At 36.2% G+C, this 24,256-nt stretch overlaps 1 protein-coding gene across 3 annotated transcripts in view; it reads left to right on the top strand.

Moving 5' to 3' along the window:
- taf2 (TAF2 RNA polymerase II, TATA box binding protein (TBP)-associated factor) overlaps window positions 1–23,246 on the top strand; it is a 36,736-nt gene extending 13,490 nt beyond the window's left edge. The window contains exons 11-26 of one of the 3 annotated variants that reach the window (XM_052146438.1): window positions 2,816–2,951; window positions 3,291–3,445; window positions 3,781–3,895; window positions 4,053–4,162; window positions 4,362–4,427; window positions 7,237–7,489; window positions 7,758–7,898; window positions 8,255–8,365; window positions 8,558–8,751; window positions 12,866–13,005; window positions 15,845–15,914; window positions 16,107–16,216; window positions 18,461–18,639; window positions 21,451–21,609; window positions 21,779–21,881; window positions 22,111–23,246. In XM_052146438.1, the coding sequence (XP_052002398.1) occupies window positions 2,816–2,951; window positions 3,291–3,445; window positions 3,781–3,895; window positions 4,053–4,162; window positions 4,362–4,427; window positions 7,237–7,489; window positions 7,758–7,898; window positions 8,255–8,365; window positions 8,558–8,751; window positions 12,866–13,005; window positions 15,845–15,914; window positions 16,107–16,216; window positions 18,461–18,639; window positions 21,451–21,609; window positions 21,779–21,881; window positions 22,111–22,382 (2,314 nt within the window). In that variant the 3' untranslated portion in view covers window positions 22,383–23,246. Of the gene's footprint in view, window positions 1–2,815; window positions 2,952–3,290; window positions 3,446–3,780; window positions 3,896–4,052; window positions 4,163–4,361; window positions 4,428–7,236; window positions 7,490–7,757; window positions 7,899–8,254; window positions 8,366–8,557; window positions 8,752–12,865; window positions 13,006–15,844; window positions 15,915–16,106; window positions 16,217–18,460; window positions 18,670–21,450; window positions 21,610–21,778; window positions 21,882–22,110 lie in introns of all 3 variants that reach the window. The other 2 variants (XM_052146437.1, XM_052146436.1) reach the window with 2 other exon arrangements.
- Window positions 23,247–24,256: the final 1,010 nt, after the last annotated feature.

Below are 24,256 nucleotides of genomic sequence, written 5' to 3'. Positions count from 1 at the left end.
AATAACCAATAACAAGAGCTGAAGTTAAACATTAACTGTAAACATTAATAGACTTTTCAAAGCAAAGATTACTTTTTATTCAATAAAATTTTTCAAATGTATTTCAACAAAATTAACCAATTTCTTGAGCTATTACTCAGTTGACTGTGCTGCCTCATTTCTGAAATAATGGTTGTATCTTCTGTTTCTTCAGTGGCTGTACACTGATTACTCCGTAGTGTGTGTGTGTCCCTGTTTTCATGTCAGGTGCTTCACTTGTGCTTCGGGGAGAGAGGCCAATAGTATTGTTTTTACCAAGGCATAATTTATTTTACCGTGATGTTCTTGTCTGCATGTGTCACAAACTCTAAGTAATGGGAACATTTCCATTTTGCAAAACAGCCACTCGTTTCTGCTGACATCCTTCCACTTGAGCAACTTAACACATGAAGCCCACTGGCGCAAAGTCACACGCTGGTGTATGGCCAACGAATTTAAAGGAGCCGAGTTAAATTAGAAAACTGATTTTATAATTAGATTTTATCATTAGATACTAGGGCTTAAATGATTAGTCGATGTTATCGACAACTTAAACAAGAAAAAAATTGTCAACAAGAATTTTCATTGTCGAATAGTAATTTGATCTCATTTAACGTAACATGAGATCACATTAAACTCTAATGATGACGCGTGAGAGCAGCACTGCAGCTCGATCTGACTGAGGAGAGGAAGAATTACACAGATCACAGTCCAGATGCACTCTAAACTTTCACAGCTTCAGGTGATGTAGATCATAAAGTACAAGGGAATTATAAAAAAAAAATAATAATAAGTAAATACAGAAGCACTCTCATGGAATAAGTGGAGTCGGAGCTCTTTAAAGGAAACACCCCAGTGTTACATCTTAAATGCAGTTTTATTACGTTATAGCTTTATTAATGTTCAAATAATATGGAAGCAGATCATGTAATTAACTACAAACTCTGAAACTGGCATTTCTCTGTGCGGTCAGCACCGCTTCTCTGAGTTGCACAAATGTCCTAATCTAAGGAGGAGATTAAATGTGCTTCTGGCTGATGCACACTCTGTCACGGGGACGCTGGTTCCTCGAGCGCGCTTAATGCAGCTAGATTATAACGCGATGGCTCGCAAATTATTGAATCATAAAATAAGTCACTGTGCATTTCTAATTGTGATTAAAATGGGTAATAAGCAGCTTTATTAATAAGAGAGTTGTTTTTTTGTGTGTTAAAGATGGATTGACGTGAACAAAGATGAGGAATTCTTCGCCCCATTATACACTGCAACAAAATACGTTTATGATTTGTTTTTGTTTTGGCTTGTTTTCCAATAAAAATAACTCTTTTAAAACAACATACATTTACATTAGCAGCTGTACTGCAGAATATTTTTTTTTTATCTGAGAATGTTGAATATATTATAAAAAATTCTAACATTTTAAAATATCTAAAAATCCTTTAAAAAAAGATGCATTCACCTGAGAAGCAGCATATAAGATATTTAGACTCACTTTTAGAGAATAGATCTTGAATTTAAGTATATTTTGTCTTTACTGCACTCTCAGAATAAGCAAAATACACTTACAGTATATTTAAGATATATTCTCTTAAAGCAAGTTTAAATGTCTTATAAGCTGCTTCTCAAGTCAATTTATCTGGTTTAAGGATTTTAAGACAATTTTAACTCTTTCCCCGCCAAACACGGAATTTTCCGTGTTTTATGAAAAAACGCTTCCCCGCCAAACACGGAATTTTCCGGGTATCCGTGTTTTAGGTGGTATACGGTAAGGAAGACCCGCACGCATGTTTTGAAAGAGTATGCAACTCTTTGATCAAAGAAACAGACTGCGATCGTCTCAAACGTGAAGTGGAACACCATACTAATACTAAAGCACTTGTTTGATAAAAATGCCTTTTTCTCAGCTTTTTGTCCGAAATGTTGTTTTTGACAAAACCTACCTCTGTTCAAGTGGCAATAAAAAAAGAACAAATGAAGATAAAATAAAATCGTTTTTTTTTTTTTGCCTGAAAGCAGAGGCTCAGATCTTTATTTTGATATATAGCATCTTCATATATTCATGGAAGAAAATATTCTGCGGGCCATTAAAATTTAGCGAAAATCATCAAAAACCCTGGCGGTGGCTGGCAACTTTTTTTAAAAACGCTGGCGGGGAAAGAGTTAAAATGGAAAACAAGACAAAAACACTTGATAACAACATACATTTTTTTTTTTTTTACAGTGAATTTCTTTACTCAATCAAACTTAAAATAAAAAGTATTTTTCCCCTTTAATTCAGTGAATGTAATTTAGGAGGTATTTTTAAAAGATGATTTTTTTCACATCTTTGTTGTTAGTAAGCACGTTTAATACAACCTTTTATGTCAGGGCACAAGCTGAATAGTCCATTAAGAGCTAATGATTAATAATCATTCTAATAATTGTTAGATTAATCCATTATCAAAATAATCGTTAGTTGCAGCCTTATTAGATATTACATTTAGATTTTAAATTCAATATTGTTTTATATAGAATTGTTGGAAATCTCTACAGTATGTAACGCAATTATGTTATAAGTAACTAATTACATTTAATAAATTACAGAGTAATCCCTTTCAGTATTTCTGTATGGTTCAGTATTTCTGTCAACACCTTTCAGCTGCCCACTGGCCATAAATCCTACACTTGCTGTGGTGACATTACATTTTAGAGCTCTTTCAGATTACTTTCCCCCTTAGTCATTTGTTTTAAACTGTTTCGGGAGTTTTACACAGAGAGTGAGAGAGTGTTTATAACAATTCCTTTCTCTTCTTTTCAGTCCAACACCCCACCTGCACTTCTCCATCAGACACCCCCACACACTGTCCTGGGAATATTATAAGATGTTCCAGTGCAAAGCCCACCTGGTCATGAGGCTTATTGAGAACAGGATCAGTATGGAGTTCATGCTGCAGGTATTCAAACAACATATATATATATATATATATATATATATATATATATATATACTGTATATGCAATGTAATAGATGCAATTTCAAGATATCATATTTATTAATGGAAGCTCCAAATTTCAGTCAAGTGTAATTTTTTCCATTGCTCGTTTCTCTGAATAACTTCAGAATAAGTAACTGAGTAAATAGATTCTTATACAGCCACAAGATCAGTTTCAGACTGCCCACATGCACTGATCCACAAACAGCTCTTCATATTAAATTTTAAATTTTCTTTTGGTTAATTGTAAACTAGTCAAATAGTGGAAGCTCAGTCAGAAGAATTTGAATCTCTCATCAGGTGTTTAACAAGCTTTTGAGTCTGGCCAGCACTGCATCATCCCAGAAATATCAGTCTCACATGTGGAGCCAGATGCTGGTATCCACCTCGGGATTCCTCAAATCCATCTCCAACGTGTCAGGAAAGGACATCGGACCCCTCATCAAGCAATGGGTGTATCCTGGACCAGTCAAAAGTTTTGACATACCTACTCATTTAATTTTACGTACTCATTCAAAAATTTTGAACAATATTAAAATATCAAAACTGTCATATAACAAATGGAAGTATGGGTATTATGCAGTGACATTAAATGCAGTGATATTAAATCGAAACTTTAAACTCAAACTATTATTTTTGCAGTACAGAAGTATTACACATAATTTAAAGGCAGACACATACTGTTGTTTAAGCAGTACTCTTCTAAACATTAGAAAAGGTAACATTTCGAGTTTTCTTAACTTGCATACTTCAACCATCATTTTTATTCCCTTTGACTTGTCAACCTTAGAGATCAGAGTGGGGTGGTAAAATTTTTTGGCAGTTTTGCCTTCAACAGGAAAAGAAATGTCCTGGAACTAGAGATCCGTCAGGACTACACATCATCTGGAACTCAGAAATACGTGGTGAGTGATGAGAGAATCAGGAAGAAGAGTGTGTGAGTGAATGGATAGATGGGTAAAGGAAAGACTTTCAGTAAGTGCGGTGAAAGTGATAAACTGGCCTACTAAGTGGCCCAAGCGGTAATGATTGACTTATTGTGACCTTACGTGTTTTCAACAGGGCCCCATTAAGGTGACCGTACAGGAGCTAGATGGGTCTTTTAATCACACCCTGCAGATAGAGGAGAACAGTCTTAAACATGACATTCCCTGCCACTCTAAAAGCAGAAGGTATTAGGACTCGCTTTCTTCCAGAACACAGATGATGCATGAGTCTAAACTAGAGCACACTGTTAATAGTGTTGTATTTAAATTTTTGTCCAGCACGTGGCTTGATTTGTTTTTGTGCTAATGTGTTTTGTGTAGTGAATAATATTTAGGTAATTATCTTTAAATAGTTTTGCACCTCTTATATTTCTCTCTTTGTCAGAAACAAGAAGAAAAAAATCCCTCTGATGAATGGAGAGGAAGTTGATATGGACTTATCAGCCATGGAGTAAGTTCTACTCATCCATATCTATCTGTCTGTCTGCGTACCTCTTTCTGTCTAACTGTGTCTATCTGTCTGTCTGATTACATCTATCTGTCTGTCTATTAGTGTTGTCAAAAATATCGATATTTCGATAAATATCGATACTGAAATATCTGAACGGTACCAATACTAATTTCCCTAAGTATCGATACTAGCTGAGCTGTCACTTTCACTTCTCTCCAAAGGCGCGTTGACAAACACCACACACACTCGCACTCCTCTCATTCGCTCTGGTTAAATAGCAAAAGTGAAGTGAATGTAAAGATGGCGAGTGCATGCGCGCTCAGCGACCAGTTTTGTTTGATAAAGAACACAGCAGGAGTGCTATCTGGAAATATTTTTGATATGAAGCCAGACATCCCAAGTCTCCCTGAAGTTCCGGAGTCTCCCGCATATTGATAGCTTCTCCCTGATGCCCGCAATTTAGTTCAAATCTCCGGAATCTATAGCGCACATGCGAGACAGAACATACTGCACGCATAACATAGATAGCGCAGCACACAACATACATAAGCGTGCACGTGCAGAGAGGGAGAGAGCGAAAGACCTTATGAAAGCTAGTCAACCCAACCCCCTTGACGTTTAAGTATCTTTTGTTGACATTGAGATTGGATTTGATTTGACTTGGAAATACAAAAGATTGCACTTTTTATTTACTTGCACTTTATTGGTTTTTGAATGTATGGCAATCTGAGAGGCTTTTGAACAAGTGCAATACCTCAGGACATTTTGTTCATGTAAAATATACCTCATTGTCATGTTCTAGACAGTTCTACCCTCTTAATATTGTGGCAGTTTTTTTCTCTGTGGTATCGAAAATGGTATCGAATATCGATATTTTTCAAGGTATCGTATCGAAGTTAGAAATTCTAGTATCGTGACAACACTACTGTCTATATGTCTTTGTGTGTCTGTCCACATTTCTATCCTGTCTGTTTATATAAGTTTGTCTCTCTTGCTTTCTGTCTGCCTGTCTCTCTGTCCTGTTCTACATAAGCTTTTTTTTCTTGACTGATTTCAGATAAGAGTCGCTTTCGCAAATAATTATCATAGTCAGAATTGAGATTCCATGGTGTTTCAGGCTCTAGTAATGGCCTTTAGATGGTGTCTCTTTACTCTTAGTCTAGGAATTATGTGAATTATGGGAGAAGAGTGTATATACTTCCCCACAAGTTGGAAGTGTTTTATTCTTTCTGGAGACCAAGAACAACTTTTGGAGAAGGGTCTTACATTTGTCCCTACTCCCAAAAGCGTCAGCTATGCTGAACTCAGAGGGAACTTGTACCAATATCAAAGAAAACCAATATCAGAGTCATGTCGGGCAGAAAAATATATTGATTATTTTTTAAATCCTCTATCACAGATGCATCCCAGTTAGATAAAAGGATACATATCATTTTGTATAGAGACTTAGAAATTTGTAGTAACTGAAAATATGTTTTTGTTTTCTATTGATATTGATAGCTTCTAATCAAATATTGATACAGCCTTGGGATTCAAGGCAGTAAAGAACATATTTTTGAGATCATTCTGTCACTGCTGGAAATGGGTCTAAGCAGAAATTATTTTGTATTTAATTCTAAACACCATTTACAAATACATGGCACAGCTATGGGAAATATATTTTCCACAGCTTATGCTTATATCTTTATGGCAGACTGGGAGCAAACTGTCTTTCACAAATGCCCTGTTTAACCTGTCATGTATTGTAGATATTTGGACAACTTCTATGGGCTTTCGACTCATTCAGAGGTAGAGTTTGATATATTTTTAGACATTTTAAATACACATCATTCCAGTATCAATATCAAGTACAACCTCCAAAAAGAAAGATTGGAATTTTTAGACACCCAAGTAATTTTTAAATATGTGGTTGGGAGATTGAAAGGTTTGGATACAAAGGTGTTTAAGTCTATTGAGCCACATGCACTTTTGCACAAAACTAGTTTTCATCCTAAACATACATTTAAGGGGATTATAAAATCTCAGATGATCCGATTTAATAGAATTTGTTCCCAACCAGAAGATGCTGAAGAGGCAATATGGTTTGTATACAGAAATTATATGAGTGTCCCAAAGGATATAAATAAGGGAACCTCTTTGATTCCATTGATTAGTTTATTTTCACCAATAGCTGGGTAGTTGAATTCTGTTGTTAAGACCCAGCAGTCACAGGACTGACACAAAGCTTTGAAACCCTTTAACCCGTTATAGCAGCATTTAGAAGAAATCGAAATTTAAAAGATATGTTAGTGCATGATCGTTTTATACAACATTCTGCTTATAAACCTAAATTTCTATCTTGGCATCTTCATTTTAAATCCAGTAATTTTGTTTTTTAACAAATATTTCTACTTGGGAGTCCCTTTGCAAAGTTGCAATGTAATTTATGTTATAGAGTGTATAAAGTGTGGAAATATGTCTGTCTGTCTATCCTTCTGTCAGTTTTCATCTGTTTGCCTGTCTGTCTGTCTGTCTATCTCTCTGTCTGTCTGTCTGCCTGCCTGCCTGCCTTCCTGTCTGTCCATCTCTATATCTGTTTGTCTATCTTTCTTTCTGTCTGCCTGTCCTATTCTACTCATCAAGCCTTTTTTATTTTTTTCCAGATTAGTGTCCCTTTCTCAAATAATAATCATTGTCAGAACTGAGATTGGTGTATCAGGCTCTAGTAATGGCCTTTAGTTAGAGTCTATTTAGTCTTAGTCAAGGAATTATGTGATCAATTTAGCGACAATGAGATCATCTCCCATCTCGTGCTGTTGTAATGTCACAGTGCTGACTCTCCTCTGCTGTGGATCCGAATTGACCCGGACATGTCCATCATGCGGAAGGTTGAGTTCGAGCAGACGGATTTCATGTGGCAGTATCAACTGCGGTACGAGAGGGATGTGGTTGCCCAGGAGGAGGCTATCCTCGCACTGGAGAAATTCCCCACACCGGCCTCACGACTCGCTCTCACGGATATCCTAGAGCAGGACCAGTGCTTTTATAAAGTGCGCATGCAGGCCTGCTTCTGTCTATCTAAGGTAAAACACTGTGCATGTTTAATGAGGATGAGCAGTGTTTTTGAACCTTTGAATTTATATAACATTAGTAATGCTAACAAGCTTAGTAGAAGGATCAAGGATTTATACACAGTGGAAGCATTGGAAAGTAGTCCGTCTGCACCACATTGTTTGCTCATTGTCTGTAGGTGCATTTACTATCAATTGATTTTCAATAGAATTTCCTTTCTAATGTTTGAGAAGGTATTATCAGTTGAACTAAACTTGTGTTGATGTTTTTGTGTTTTAGATTGCTAATTCTATGATGAGCACCTGGACTGGCCCCCCAGCCATGAAGTCTCTCTTTACCCGCATGTTCTGCTGCAAGAGCTGCCCAAATATTGTCAAGACAAACAACTTCATTAACTTTCAGAGCTACTTTCTGCAAAAGGTACCACACAACCTCTGTCTCAACCACAAGTCTCATAGGTGATTTAAACACTGTCCTAACCAAGCGTGATGTGGCAAATTCCAGCAATAAGCAAATTGTTCATACTGAATGCAAAGCTGCTGGCATGAATCACTGCCAATAAACATATCTGATGTTAAGGGGAGACATGTCTCTTCAGACCACAAGATTTCTCTCTGGATGGGCTGCTCAGTGTGCAAAAAAATTCCTTTCTATTATTGCTATATCTCGTTGTGACTGGTTAGCACGACATGTAATGGGTAGAATTGTGACTGGAGCCCTGGCACCTTACAATTTTACATCTAATCCGTGTAATTTTTGCTATTTCTTTTTTGTAGACTATGCCTGTGGCCATGGCTTTGCTTAGAGATGTCCAAAACCTTTGTCCCAAAGACGTTCTGAACTTTATTCTAGACCTCATCAAATACAACGACAACCGGAAGAATAAGGTAATAAAACAAAGAAAGGCAGTATGTAGGAAAGATTACAACTGTGTGCAAGGTTAAATGCAATCAACTGTTCCAATCAGTCTATGATATAAAGCTTTCAATCATTTTTCTTTATTATGCTGTGTTAATTTACATTACAAATGAAATGTAATTTAAAACATTACTGTTGTTATTGTGTGTGTCCCCCCACAGTTTTCTGATAATTATTATCGTGCTGAGCTGATTGATGCCTTGACAAACTCGCTGACACCTGCAATCAGCGTTAACAACGAGGTCCGCACGGTCGACAACTTGAACGCAGATGTCCGTCTGATCTTGGAGGAAATTACTCGCTTCCTTAACATGGAAAAACTGCTGCCAAGCTTCCGTAACACCATTACTGTCAGGTGTGGGTTCTCTTCACATGCATGGGACTGCAGCATCCAAAATATTTCACCTTAGTTAACGTTTTGTGTTTCAATTATAATAATACATTACAACACATTTTAATCATGACAAATGAGATGCACAAAACTGCTTAAATATAGAACCCATTTCTCTAACCAAATATATATTCCAAATTAACATAATAAAATGAAAACAGAAAATGGTTAACCATTAACAAGGCTTCATATGATTTGAAACCAACAAAGGGAATCTATTATGTCAATTGACCAAGTGTGCATGGTTATCAGCCAATACTGTAATTAAAAAAACTATATAACGGCCTGGCTGATATCACTAGTCTCATCTATGAAATGAAAACATGCTTACTTTCGAAACTTGCACAGTAAAGTTTAAATCTCCTCTACGTTTACATAATTAATAATTGTCCCTGTAGCAGTAATTTCATTCTCATTCAAAGTATGCTAGTTTTATTTGCCATATATAGCAAATTTCAATTTTCAAATTTCTAATTAGTTCTGTGGCAAGTACGGAGGTACTGTATACCTTACAGTATAATTTACTTAAGAAAGAGTTTTCACAGTTTGAATAGATTGATACAGATTAATCATTAACACAGATGTAGTAGACTATGTTGCTGATTCTTTTTACAAAACTCGCCAAATACTGTGAAATCAGCTATTTATACCTTTAAGCGCTGTCTTTTGGACACAAATGGTATAATTACTGACTTACAACTATCAACCACTATTTAAGAGGAGCCAAATTTTAGATGTAGTTGCTCATTGACTGTTGAGTACTTGATCCATCAGTCATGATCATGGAAAACTTTATTCATTTTCTGCAGTAGTTTCTGTATTTATTTGTCAGCTGGGATTCTTATTTGGAAATGTGATTTGATTGCAAACCTTTCCAATAACAGAACAGTTTAGGCAACAAACATCCTCCACTTTGTCTTACATAATCCCATGAAATTCCCTGCATGTGTGTGTGTTTTTGTTGTCTGTGTGGGTGTGCCTTCCTAATTCTACTTTTGACAACTAGTCTGAAGCTTGAAGTAGACACACCTAAACATACTTTATGATAACTTTTTTCCAGATTTTAGAATAATCATAAAGGCATCAAATCTATGAAATAACACAGATTAAAATATTTTAGCTCTCCGATGGAGAAACGCATATCTCCACTTTTGGCAGTTTTGACTTTTGACCATGATAGGCAGAATGTGGTGAATGACCTCTTCCTACTGTTTGAAAATATGTTTAAAAGATGTTCTATCTGTTTAACAAGTATCTCAATTGGCCTTGAGAAGTGTACATCAAGTGTCCTTGTGTTTTGAAGAGCGTCAACTAGTTTACCTCAGCTGACCGGCTGAAGTGTAGTGAAGAGATTGCCTACATTGTGCTGATTCTGTGGTTTCCCTGACAACCAATCATGCACTCACAATACCAGATGGCTATAAAAAGTAGACTATACCAGCCATATATGGTTGCCAGATTTCCATCTTCGTGAAACCGCAAGTGAAATTTAATTCTGACACGGAAAACTTGTCTGGAAACCGAACTGTCCACTCAACATCCGAACTAGAATCCCTAGTCATAAAACATATTTCGATCTAAAATAATAAGTGAAAGTTCAGATAACACTGGCAGCCAAAAGTTTGAATAATGTACAGATTTTGCTCTTATGGAAAGAAATTGGTACTTTTATTCACTAAAGTGGCATTCAACTGATCACAATGTATAGTCAGGTCATTAATAATGTGAAAATTACTATTACAAATTGAACTTCTTAAACTACTTCAAAGAGTTCTCCTCAAAAAATTCTCCACGCACAGCAATGACAGCTTTGCAGATCCTTGACATTCTAGCTGTCTGATTGGCCAGATACTCCGGTGACATTTCAGGATTAAGATCCATAACACTCTTTTCCAATTATCTGTTGTCCGATGTCTGTTTCTTTGTGCACTCTAACCTCTTCTTTTTGTTTTTCTGTTTCTGTACTGAACCAAATTTCTTTCAACTGTGTGTGATATAATGGAAAGTGATTTTCTTTTTCCAAATTTATCAATTTATCATGATTACTCAAGGATAAGGTGTTGGAGGGATGGCTGCGGGAAATGGGCCCTGTCTAGATCAAATAGTGATGGTGCTGTTGTCACATCAGTAATGTCCTGACTATACTTTGTGTTCGGTTGAATCCCACTTTGGTTAATTAAACTACCAATTTCCTTCCGAAACAGCAAAATCTGTACACTATTCCAAACTTTTGGCCGCCAGTGTATATCCAAAAATAAATTCTCTAGCAATCGATAATAACATACCGAGTTCTGGGAACACAAACAGTTAGACTCGAGTCTGTAACTGAACATGCACCATTGGAACCCACGATAAGAAATGAGGATGGGCATGAGTACTCGCAAGTGACAGCAATGATCGATCATGATGATTGATGATTGGTTGAATGATGATTAATAATGAAAATATGTGACGGGACATTTCACTAAATAAAAAATGCTGTGACGATTACCTGACAACTAAACACAAACGTGTCAAAGAGGGGCCATATTTTTATTTTGTCATTTTCAGCAGTACCTTGATTGTCAACAGAGACGTTTCACAGCAACCAAACTGATAAACAATGCTGCGATGCTATCGTTTGTTATACAAACAAATCGTTGTAGAACGTTTAATTTGCCCTGTTTTGAACACGTCTCTGCAAAAATGTTCTGAACAATTTTACTATCATGTAATGTAGAAACTTTGACTCATTAATGTATATTAGTTAATAAAAGTAAAGGTTTATCATTAACCATAAATCTCCATCAGTGCTGACATGTTTGCGTGACACACATGCATCTCAGCGAAATCGGAGTTGAAGATTTCCACACGAGATGTAAGTCCAACATAAAGTGCCGTTCCATTGAAGTTTTCCCAGTATGAAGTTTAAAAGTTAAACGTGAGAAAGCATAAATCATCACAGCAACAAGCTCCAACAGAATGCAGCATGACTTGCTATCCGTGGCAGAGACGGCACTCTACTCTCTGGAGATCTAGATGAAGCAGAGCTGAATGTAACAAAACAGGGTCTTCAAAACAATTTTCAACTTAACACTGCGTTTAAAAAATGCGATGATTATGGCGTCACAGTATCCACTGTTTACAGATACATGGTTCAGAAACAGTGATGTGCACTTACTAAGCTTATTATGATAACCTGAAGGAAGAACAGAGATGCACGTTCTGAGCATTGTTTCATTGAATTGGCCAGTGAGTCTTCACATAAAGACAAAATTGTTATCTCTCAATGATGATTCAAAGTTTTTCATTTGAACCTTTTATTAGATGCTAAAATATAACACCGTTTTTATTTATTTTGGATTTGTTTAGTCACAACATAATACCCATAGTTCCATTCATGTTATTCGATAGTTTTGATGACTTTACTATTATTCTAAAATGTGAAAGAAGAAAATAATAATAAAGAATGAGTAAGTGTTTCAAAACTTTTCACCAGTAGTGTACATCAAACAATATACACTCAAGAGCCCTTTAATAGGAACACTATGGTCATAATAAAGTGCCCAATGTGGTCTTATGCTGTTGTAGCCCATACGCCTCAAAGTTCGACATGTTGTGCATTCTGAGATGCTATTCTGCTCACAAACAGATGTTCTTTTGTTTTTGGCTCCATTCTGAGTAAACTCTAGGGACTGTTGTGCGTGAAAATCACAGGAGATCAGCAGTTACAGAAATAATCAAACCAGCTCATCTGGCAACAACAATAATGCCACAGTCCAAATCACTGAGACACATTATTTTTCCCCATTCTGATGGTTGATGTGAACATTTACTGAAGCTCCTGACCCGTATCTGCAAGATTTAATGCATTGCACTGCTGCCATGCAATTGGCTGGTTAGATAATTGGATGAATATGTAGGTGTACAGGTGTTCCTAATAAAGTGGTTTGTGAGCGTATGAACATATCTGCATTGTTTTTGTATAATTTAAGTAAATGGGAAGCAATATAGGCAAAATATTGCACAAAATTTATGCTGAATGTAATATTCGCTTCTGTTGGCCTTACATAATACTTGTCATCACCCTGTATTGCAGTTGCTTGCGGGCCATCCGCATGCTACAGAGAAACGGCCACATTCCCAGTGATCCCAGTCTGTTCAAATTGTATGCTCAATACGGCCACTTTGTGGATGTGAGGATTGCAGCACTGGAGGCTGTAGTAGACTATACCAGAGGTACACACTTTGTCCTTATACCTAGCTTTCTCATACTTTTTTCCTCTTTTTTTTTTTTTTTTTTTTTCCTCCATGAACAATTCTCCTTTATGGGCCTTATAACGTAACTCTTGCTTCTGCGAAACGGGTCTTTATCAGCAGGATTATCACAACCAACTTTGATTTTTATCAATAAATCTGTACATATTCTAGACAGAGCATTAGCTCAGGCCTTAATGTCAAATACAAGGAACTATTAAAGTTTCTACATGAAACCTTTAGAGCTTGTTTATATCTTTCGCTTTATATGGTTAGTGACAAATTGCCAGTTACATTTTTGTGTTTACTATGTATTTGTTACTATGTCACCATTTCATGCTTCTTTAAATTCTTTAATCACTAAAGTGCACAATTCACACCAGTGCTGTTTCACATCCTTACTGATAATTAATTAATTAATTGACACGATGAGTAATGTTTTTAGTGCTGCAACAGCTAATCGATAAAAATGCTAGTCTATCATGAAAAATAATCGACAACAAATTCATTATCGATTAGTCGGATATGTGCAGTCTGCACAGAGAAACTTGTAAGTGGCCTCCCTTAACAATAGTGGAAAAATGTATTGGCATGAAAAAAATAGTTGAAGAAATAGCATCGACAAGTTGAAGCAGAAAAAACATGATCCAAGTGCACAGGAGCACTATGTTGAACACTTCAAAGATCAGAACAAACAGTTTAATATGGGCGGTAGCCGCGTCAGGTTATCTTGAGTGCTTATGCTTTTTATAGAGCTGTCAATCGATTTTTTTAAATTTAATTAATAACATGATATGCAGATTAATTAATGGAATTAATCGCATATAATCAATATTTTTCAAGGAACACCCCCAAATAAAATAATTAAATAGAATTATTAAATGACTCAAAATAGTTTATATTTAAATAATTATAAATAATATAAAAATAAAATTCAGATTATTAAAATGCATTACATTCTTGGGCAGATGAGTAAAGCATTGATAAGGCAATACAAAAAGTGGTTTAGAAGGCAATATGTTGTTGATAGATTTAGTATAAGGGCTCATCCAAGTATGCATCAATTTACACATGCGGCAGACGGACGTCATAAAATGTGTTTTTAGGTCACTGTGTCAAGTTAAACGTTGTTTGACACTTAAACCCCATTTATACCTGGTATTAAGATGTGTCTTGGTGATCCAATCACTGTTTACACCTGGTCATAAATGTGTCTCCTGTGACCATTTGTGTTTGGATTTGAGGGGTGGGACTCTGTTTACATCATGGCGATATACATCAATCACTATGTTGTTGTGTTACTGCATGATATTATAGCGCTACAAAGTCAGAAAAGTCAAGACCTGCCAGGACACATTCAGGACGGATTACTGTTTACACATCAAATGCGATGCAGTCATATGCATTTTTGATCTCACATGTCATTTTTGTGATCCAATCACAAAGTTTTATGTTTTAGACCTGTATTTAGTGCTGACCACATGTGATTGGATGACCTAAAATGCATTTTAAAACCAGGTGTAAACGGGGTCTCAGTAAAAACATGTCCCGAGATTCCTACATTTGGAATTGCACTCTGTCCAGATGTGTTTGAACGGAAGAATGCGTACATCCTCATGTTTGCTATTTAACGCTATTGCTATCATCATTTATTCACCCTCGTGCCATCCCAGAAGTGTATGATTTTTGTTCTTCAGCAGAACACATTTGAAGAAAAATAGAACAATAAGTGGATGGGGATCAGACCTTTTGAAACTCCAAAAATCACAGTCAGTATGCGTCAGTTCTCGTGTGAACATGACAATGTGATTACGTCACATGCGCATACTGCTGCTGACCGGAAGCAATGATTTAGAGTTAAAAGTACTTAAATATCGATTTTATTTTCACACCAAAAGCAATCGTATTGCTTTAGAAGACAATCATTTTACCACTGGAGTCGTATGGATGACGTATATGCTGACTGTCTGTGATTTTTGCAGCTGCAATAGAGAAATCACCACTCACGCATTTTAAGGACCTACTGAGCTAAGGTATATTTCTTCAAATGTGTTCTGCTGAAGAAAGTCATACACATCTGGGATGGCATGAGGGTGAGTAAATGATGAGAGAATTACATTTTTGGGTCAAACTAACCCTTTAACCAAGTCTTAGTGTGGTCTGGTTTTGCTAACTGTCCCCTTCTTAAAACAGGTGATACTTCAAGCTTGAATTACTCTGACGGTAGGAATATTCCTTATTACCGTCCAGGGACATGATTAATTGCGGAATTTTTTTAACGCATTATTACTTATATAATTAAGTGAATTAATGAGATAAATCAACGCCCATAATGTTTTAAAAGTATAACTGTTTTTAAAATTAGGTGCTTATTTTTTATATTGTTTCTTTGCCACAAGTGAGTCTCTGTTAAACTTAACTGAGCAAGTGAGCATGCATTTGATTCAAAGCGACTGCAACAGAGAAAAGGAGTACAATCCTTTTGAATAAACTCCGCCGTTTTAAAAGCATTGGTTGTATACATGAAATTTAGATTTAAATGTTACCATAATGAAAGCATCGGACATCCCAAGTTCAAAATTTTTACACCACGGCATCTTGGTTACCAGCCCAGATCTTTACCATCCCCAATTTGACTACACCACCAAAAGATTTTGCTGTCAGAGTTGATTCTGGATGTGGAGCATGCAATTAACATAAAGCCCATTAATTTAGCTCTGTCAGCCTGCCCAAATCTCGATTGGGTGGCCAGTGATGGAGAGCTTTGTGGTTTGCAGCCGTCTTGTAAAATGTGTATATTATATGTTCTGTTTATTGACAGTTGATAGGAGTTACGGTGAACTGCAGTGGCTTCTGGAGCTGGTGCAGAATGACCCAGTCCATTACATAAGGTTAGTGATCAGTGGTATCAAATACTGTCAAGTCTTTGAGTGTTTATTCAATGTATATTCAGTCTTTGTAACTGAGAAATATGTTTTAAGCTTAGTAGTAGTGATAAGTATTTGTTAGGATTGTAGTATGAATCCTTCTCATATATAAAGTACTCTTTACCTGGTGTGGATTCTGTTTTCTGCCCTCTTTAGGCACGAGATTCTAAGCATGATGGCCAAGAATCCACCTTTCACCAAAGCAGCAGATTCGCCATTGTGTAATGAAGCTTTAGTGGACCAACTGTGGAAGCTGATGAACTCAGGTAGAACGCACACATTGATTTCTTGTCCTCACAAGTTCTGATAGAGCACATCTGGATTTAATGAATGATTTCACCAATGTTGACTGGGCTAAAATCTTGAACGCCCTTCATGTTTGCAGGCTACATTTCATCAATATGTTCTGACATTTAGGTGTGCTAATTGGGTGTGCTCTTGAATATGTAAAGAAACACAAACCTCTAACTACACATTATTTCAATGTAAATGTATAGCTTATAAAGAAACACTTTATTATTCACATGTATACTGGATAATGTACAGCTAAATTAACAGTAATTCTAGTCTTCAAGTCTTCAGTAGAAAAGAAACCAGTGTTTACGTTTTGCATTTTTTTTTTTTTTTTCAAAAATGTTTCAACTTGTATCTGGTTTTTAAAGGATTCAGATCTCTCTATTTTTTTAATTTTTATTTTTTTTATTTAGTTGTATGATATCAGTCAATATTCATTCACAGTTATTTATTGGAACCCATTCAACTTAAATATTGTTATAAATTGTAAACAAATAATAATTATGACAATCAATTGTTACTAATATTGACTTTTCATTTGAAATACAACAGTAATATATTTAAATTGTGCACTTTTCAAGCAAATCACACTTTTATTTTGACATACTGAACTCTCCAGGAAGTCCTGTATGTGTCTGTTTGTAGGCAAGTTCACATTAGTTTAATAGTAGTTTTCGATGCCGTTCTAAATGGATATTATGTAAACCAAACTATTGAGTATCTACATCTGCGATTCTGTTCTTGAGTAGCGCTCGAATATTGCGCACTGCTGTGAAGTCTAAAAATAGCCCCGAGTGCATCACCAGCCTGTGCGTGAGTTTGTGTCATTAGAGCAGCATCATTCATTAACACTGCGCATACTGTATATTTACTTTACGTCTTCAAGTGGCTTTGAATAAAATGTACGAGTCATATGAACTACTTTAATTGTGTTTTTATGATTTTATGGCTTTTTATGTAATTTTTGGAGCTTGACAGTAACGAACATGACTAACACACAGTATCGGATTTGGCTCTGGCTCGTCGGACTGATACCCGATCTGTCTAAAAGCTTCAGTATTGGATAACATTATCGGAACCATGACTGATCTAGTTATCGGATCGATGCATCTCTAGTAAAAATTATGATTTAAACAACTTTACAGCACAAATAATACACAAGTTTTAACAGAAGAATTAATGTAAATGCTTTTATAAAATTATAAGCTTCACATTTCTGTTTAATCACAATTGGCCACATTCAATTCCATTGTAAGTGCCTCACTGTAACCTAGATTTTTGCTTTTATTAAGTAAAATGAGAAAAAGTCGACATTGATTTTGTGATAATCAACATTATGCCATAAATACTGTCTTTTGAGCTTCGCTTAAAATGAACCCGGAACATTCCTTTTAACTTGTAATGAACCTGGAATATTCTTTTGAGCCATGAGCACACTACAAGAGAGAAGTACACATTTAAAGACTTACAATGTCTCTCAGTCATTGACAACTTCCAGATTAGTGTCAGACATGCAGGTCAAGCCAGCCTTGATTTAGATCAGAGTGTGCGCATATTGCAGAAATAACGGTACTTTGCGGAAAGCACAGAAAGACGTGCTTCTTGACTCCTGTTGAGTGCAGAAGAAAGCGAGTCTTACTATATTGATGAAAAAGCATTTATTAAGTGTTTGTGATGTGCTGCCTGGTGTTTATTAATAAGTTTGATTTAGCCTATGTGAAAGGTGACTGGTTTAGAAGACTCTTGGATAGGGCAAATTAATATTTTATAACCAAAGTGTAATGAATTAACATAACTTTACATTTACATATAATACTTTTTACTTTTCTGCCAAGGATCTCTCATTGGCTTTCATACCTTTTAATAAACTTTGAATTGTAAATCATGTAGGTCAATTAAAACTGTATCGTTTTTTGAGAAAAATAAAGGCAAAAAAGAAAATTAAGTCATAATCACGAGAAAACAACCATAGTTATGTTGAGATCACGAGAAACGAGGCAGAAAAATTATAATAATGCAAAGCCTCTTTGAGCATCCGTAATATTGATCACCAACATTTGCAAAATCTGAATGCATGTCATAGCAGATCTTCGATTAATTTCAGAAATCAAAATCCTTTGTAAGTTTTCCAAGAGTCCATGTTGGACTCTAAACATCATGACATCTGACATGTTTTACTCTCTGTCTGACTTTCTCTGTATGTGTTTGTGTCTCAGGTACCTCTCATGATTGGCGTTTGCGATGTGATGCAGTGAATTTGTACTACACTCTTTTTGGACTGACCCGGCCCTCATGCCTGCCACTGCCAGAGCTGGGTCTTGTACTGAACTTGAAGGAGAAGAAGGCCGTCCTCAACCCCACCATCAAATCTGAACAGGGCCCTGGAGGTTCAGAGGTGACCCCGACCATGACCTCCACCAGCACTGTAAACTTCAAACGTCAAATGCTCTATTGCATTATCAACCCTTGCTCAGAACCAGTGTAGATCTTTCAATTAAATCTCTGACGAAAATGTTTGTTTACTAAGGTTTTTTTATTCCATCAACAATAATGAATAAGAGACGAAAAGCTGCATTTGGATGATAATTAAATTATTTTACTAAAGCATACTGTTGATGAAAATATGAAAAGAAAGAAATATTACTGTAAGATATGAACGGAGATTTTGGAGATTTTCGCTGCGTGAGTTGAACACAGTGAACCACAGATATAATCACTATATCCACAGCATACATGTAATACTACAACTTATTCTACAACTTGCATCTGCACAGACAATGAATCAAATGAACAGGTGAACTCGAACACTTGCTAGTTACTCATAATATGCGTAAATTTTATTATGTAACTTTCCGTTAAAAACACGCTACACACAATACAATGTCCTAAACTTGCTAAACATTTTTAGGTCTCAAGAATTCAGAATCCAGAGTAGTGAAAACTTCAGTATATTCATCATATGCTGTCATTTCAGGAGCTCAGTTTATCACTGGGAGAGTAGTACAGTGCTTTGTATGTAGCCTAGGCATGTAATGGTAGAACATTTTCACATCACGACAACTGCTGATGCTTTTATCACGGTATACGGTAATATCACAGTATTGATAAAGAACCCTGAAAATAATGTAAGTTGTCAAGACACAAACGTTCCTGTGTAGCTAGTGGAGGTTCAGTGGACAACTCTTCGGCCACTTGAAAGCAAGCTATGCATTACCTGCAAATGGCAACAACAGTTCACTTGTCATCTTAGTGTCACTTAGCTTAGTTGTCTCTTAGAACTGGCTCAACTTACCTTTATCTTGCTGAATTGAACGGAATGATTGAATGATCCCATGTTTCGCTGCGACTTTTCTGCCTATGGTGGCTGTGAAGTGCAAAACAATTCTAAAAACACAATGGGAAATCCAAAGACAAACTAACAATTAATGAACACAACAACAAATAATAAAACAACGGCAAATCAGAAAGCAATGCAGTCGAAACGGAAAGAGTAGGTACCATAGCTTCTCATCTGATTGGCTGTGTGAATGAGACCTAGTCCTTCAGGATTGGTTCACTGATTATATCAAAATCAGAAGGTCACTTACTGAAAAACTAAATCATTTGGAGTGGTTTTTTTCTCTCTCGGGAAAACAGTAACAGGAAACTATATAACACAGTGTAAAAACAGTTAGTTTTAGGTATGATGTTCATCTATGGTCTCATGATTCATCTAATGCATAAGGGACCATCTTAAAGTCTACAAACTGCGCTAAAATATTCATTCAACTTGCATGTTCTAACTGAAATAAAACTGTTGTATAATTATTATTATTATTATTATTATTATTATTATTATTTATTTTTTTTTTTAAATATAAAAATTCTAAAGGTTCCGCTTGCTGCTAATGGATAGATTTTCCAAGTTTTATAAAATTATGTCAATTATTTTTAAAAAGTGAGCCATCATGCCAGTAGTCTACTGCCACCTTTAGAATATGAAAATGCTTTTTTTAATAACAGTGTTTATGATGTTAGAATATGCAAGTCAGTTGAATGAACGCTTGGAATTTTTAGAATGTATGTGAACATTGTCCCTAAAACTATATTTCCCACTCACTGTTTCTGCTCTCTGTGTTATAAAGTGTCCAACTACTGTTTTACTGAGGGACAAACCACTTACAATTATCAGTAAGCATTTGGAATTAATTTTGAAATAATCGCTCAAGTGGCAGAGAACCAGCCAGGTGAGGACTAATGTATTCTCCACACAGCCAATCAGGTGAGAAGCTATGGTACCTACCCTTTCCGTTTCTACTGAATTGCTGTTGTGTTTTTGGATTTGCCGTTGTGTTTTATGATTTGTTGTTGTGTTTCTGAATGGGTTTGTCTTTGGATTTGCCATTGTTTTAGATTTGTTGTTTTGTTTTTGCACTTCACGGCCACCGTATCTGCCATAAGTTTTTCACAAAGATGAGCCACATTCAACCAACAATTCTTCTGCGTTTTTATGGAACCAAAATACTTCCACACTTACGACTTAACCCTATTAGAATGAGGTTAAAGAGTCAGCTGGGTTCCTCCTTCAGTCTTACTCTAGTCTAGTGGTTTGTTTACATCAGATTGCGCATGTGTCATTTGTGCCCCATTCACTCAATGTTGTGAATTCATTGATGATGAAAAAAAACTACTAGGCGATCAGAAAAAAATAAACAATTTGGTTAAAATGTTATCTAGAGTTATTTACAGAATTAAAAAATGCCCACAATAACAATATCACACGTTAATTACCGTGATATGTCTAATGTAGCCTGTATCTTGACTGTCTAAGTTTCAAAAGACAAACTATGACTAAAACAAAAAGCTATTTAAAAAAGACTGCAGCTCAGAAACATAGTATGACAAGTGTTATCAGAAAATCAACAACAAAGTAATATTGTTTTTTGACAAAGTTTGAGGGGGCATCTGTGCCATTAGCGGCAAAATCGCTATTGATCGGACAAACTGTAAATCCCACTTAAATTCCGGATTACCATTTGCAATTCCATTTGGTGCCTTTGGGGTACAGAAATTATACACTTCTCCATGCATTTTCACTGACTTGAGGTGTATCTAAAATCTTTAACTGTTGCTGATATAATTCCTACAGTATAGATTTCTAATTTTATATATCCTATTTATTTTTCCTATATATTCCTAATATAATTTGTCATTTGATTATCGTCAGCTGGAGGAGGAGCATGTTGTCATGGAACCAGCCATGAGTGGTGTTGCCATGGCCCCTCAGGGTTTAAAGAGGAAGGCGGAGACTCCGTTAGGTTCATCTCCTGAACCGGGACAGGTGATGCAAGAGGAGCCCAGTGTTAAAGTATCTGTGAAGAGCAGGGTGAGTTATTAGCATTAGCTCTTTGAGTTAGATCTGTCATTTGAGCCAAAAGCACTAGTTACCTACTCTTGTAAAGGTTCATAGAAAAATAACTTTTATACTGTAGCGTTAACAATTTATTATTTAATGTACAAATGTATGGTCCAAATGTTTCCCCCTCATTTATCAGTTCCCCACACAGGAGGAGGAAGATATCGATATGGAAACAGTTCATGACAGCCAGGCGTTCATCTACCACCATTTGAACATGCTGGAGAGACCTTCAACTCCAGGCAAGAAACAAACTCTCCTGCTTCCATAGTAGTGTCTTGGACTTGTATAGCTACAAGACTGACTTTTTGGTCTGCTTTGAAAAATGTGATTACACAAATTGGATTAGGACATGGTAAAGCTGTTGGCAAATGTTTTGAAGTTTGCAAGTTTTGGTTAAATCAGTCTCATCCTTGAATGGAGTAAATCCTTGTACTACACTACTTCACCTTGTCTCTCACCTCTTTGCAGGTAAAGAACCATCTTCAGTGGAGCAGCCCATGTTGTCCATGCCAGGAACACCCATGCCCATATTGAGCAAGGAAAGCATGTCTTCCAAACATGGAGATCACCACCACCATCATCATCACCACCACGAACACAAGAAGAAGAAGAAGAAACACAAGCATAAACACAAACACAAACACAAGCATGAGAGCAAAGACAAAGACAGAGACTCTCGTGCCTTCAGCAACAGCCCTGCTAGTGGTCGTTCCATTCGTTCTCCATCTTTATCTGACTGAAAATACACATTTTAAGCATGTACGTGTTTAGTTTTCTTTTAAATACTTTGTTAATTTGTTCTGTAAAGAAGCTTTTGGAAGCCCCTTATTTTCCCGTCTCTGTAACCTAAAATGTGATGTTTAAGGAAAAGTGTGTTTTGTCTGACCACGTGTAAGGCTGCCTGGTTTGTGGCCTCTTTAACAGCACATACATATATTCACACTCACCACCCACGACCACAAGGTTTAAGACCCGCCACTGTCTCCCAAGGTAAATGTTCAAATTTTGCAAGTACTTTTATAAGGGAACATTTCAGTCCTTGGGCTCTTTGCTTAAGTTACTGCTAGTAATCTTTCCAACGGTGCTCCATTAGCCACTGAAAAGTGAAGAGTCAATTGAATATAGTACATTTAATTGGTGCCTAGTTGTCTCTGATCTCTACTGTTACTTTGAAATAATACTGTAGTTTGAGGCATTACTCATTATTACCAGTTTCACCTTCATACACAAACCTATGCTTTTAATATTTTGCAGTTGTAGGGATTTTATTATTAAGTAACCCAAAAGTAACCGTTTTCTTGTCCAATAATGTTGTTGTTTTTGTTGTTGTTAATACATATCCATACCATAAAGACATTTGGTTAGAAATAAACTTTTATTTCATTGTGTTTTTGTTGCCACCAAATTATATTTGTATTGTAGAGCTTTCTTTAAATGAGCTTCAGTTCCCAAACTGTTACAGGCAGCATTGAAAAAACAAGGCCCCCTTCCAGCTCTGGGCCCTAGGGGCAATTGCCTGGTTTGCCTACCCCGTTGCAACTTCTCTGTGAGAGGGGCATGTTGTTTGTTTACTTCAGCATCAGCATGTGAGTCTACGTTGTTTCTTATGGAGAGAAAGGAGCGGAAGAGCTATTAATATGTAAAAGTGACTGATGTTTCTGCACGTTGAAGGGATGTCACATGACTTGTGTCAGTGCTGCCGAAATCATTGAAGTGACGTGTCAGCTCAACCTCGGCTCCAACTTCACGCCTAAGTGTTTTTCCACACACGTTTTGCCTGAAATGATGTCTTTGAGAGTACAAAGCTACATTAAATATTTTAAAATGAATGAAATTAATGAAGAGATGTTGAACGTCTCATAATTTCCCTCTTCGTCCTTCCGACGTGCCATCCTCTTTGAAATCAGCGCATCCACAGCATTCTCTGACGCAGCTTAAACTCTAGTCAGTGCGCAGGAACCCTAATGTGGAGGACAAGCGATGCATGTGTTTAGCGGAGCTTTGACCCCTCCACTCATGTGAAATGCACTTAATGATGAAGAGACGTAACTGAAACTCAAAATTATTGTTATTATGCTATTGTTGTTTTTTTCTGATAAAAGTCATGTTCAGCTGTTTAAATACTGTAGGAAAATGATGCAGTACATCTGCTTTGTTTCTATAATGCTTAAACATTATACTGAAGTCAGTAGATTTGAAATGTGCGTTTTAATAATGTAGAAGGTAAAGACGTTATTGATACTCATTATTAGACTATTATTGTTGTCTTTTTGAATGTAAAGTCATGCTCAGCCATTCACAAACTGAATAGAAAATATAGATCTGCTTTGTTCTTATAATGCTTAAACACTATAAAGTCTCTTGTCAGATTTCGGTCGTGAACATTTCAAATGATTCAATGACTCGCTCATAGCACATCAGACTTTCATTTGTTGCCACCTAGTGAAATCTCCAGAAAGGGTCACTAAACTTATCAATTACACTATGTAACACAATTTTTGTTCCTGGTTAGTAAGTGTTATTTCCTAATTACTTATGCCTCAAAAGTATATAAGACAGAAAATGGCTATTATTCCCCACAAACTTTGTGACCAGGACAGTGATACTTAGAAAT

This window comes from Xyrauchen texanus, chromosome 17 (assembly GCF_025860055.1).
Source record: "Xyrauchen texanus isolate HMW12.3.18 chromosome 17, RBS_HiC_50CHRs, whole genome shotgun sequence".
NCBI lineage: Eukaryota > Metazoa > Chordata > Actinopteri > Cypriniformes > Catostomidae > Xyrauchen > Xyrauchen texanus.
The sequence above is the reverse complement of the archived record's forward strand: the minus strand, read 5'-3'. Positions and strand labels throughout refer to the sequence as shown.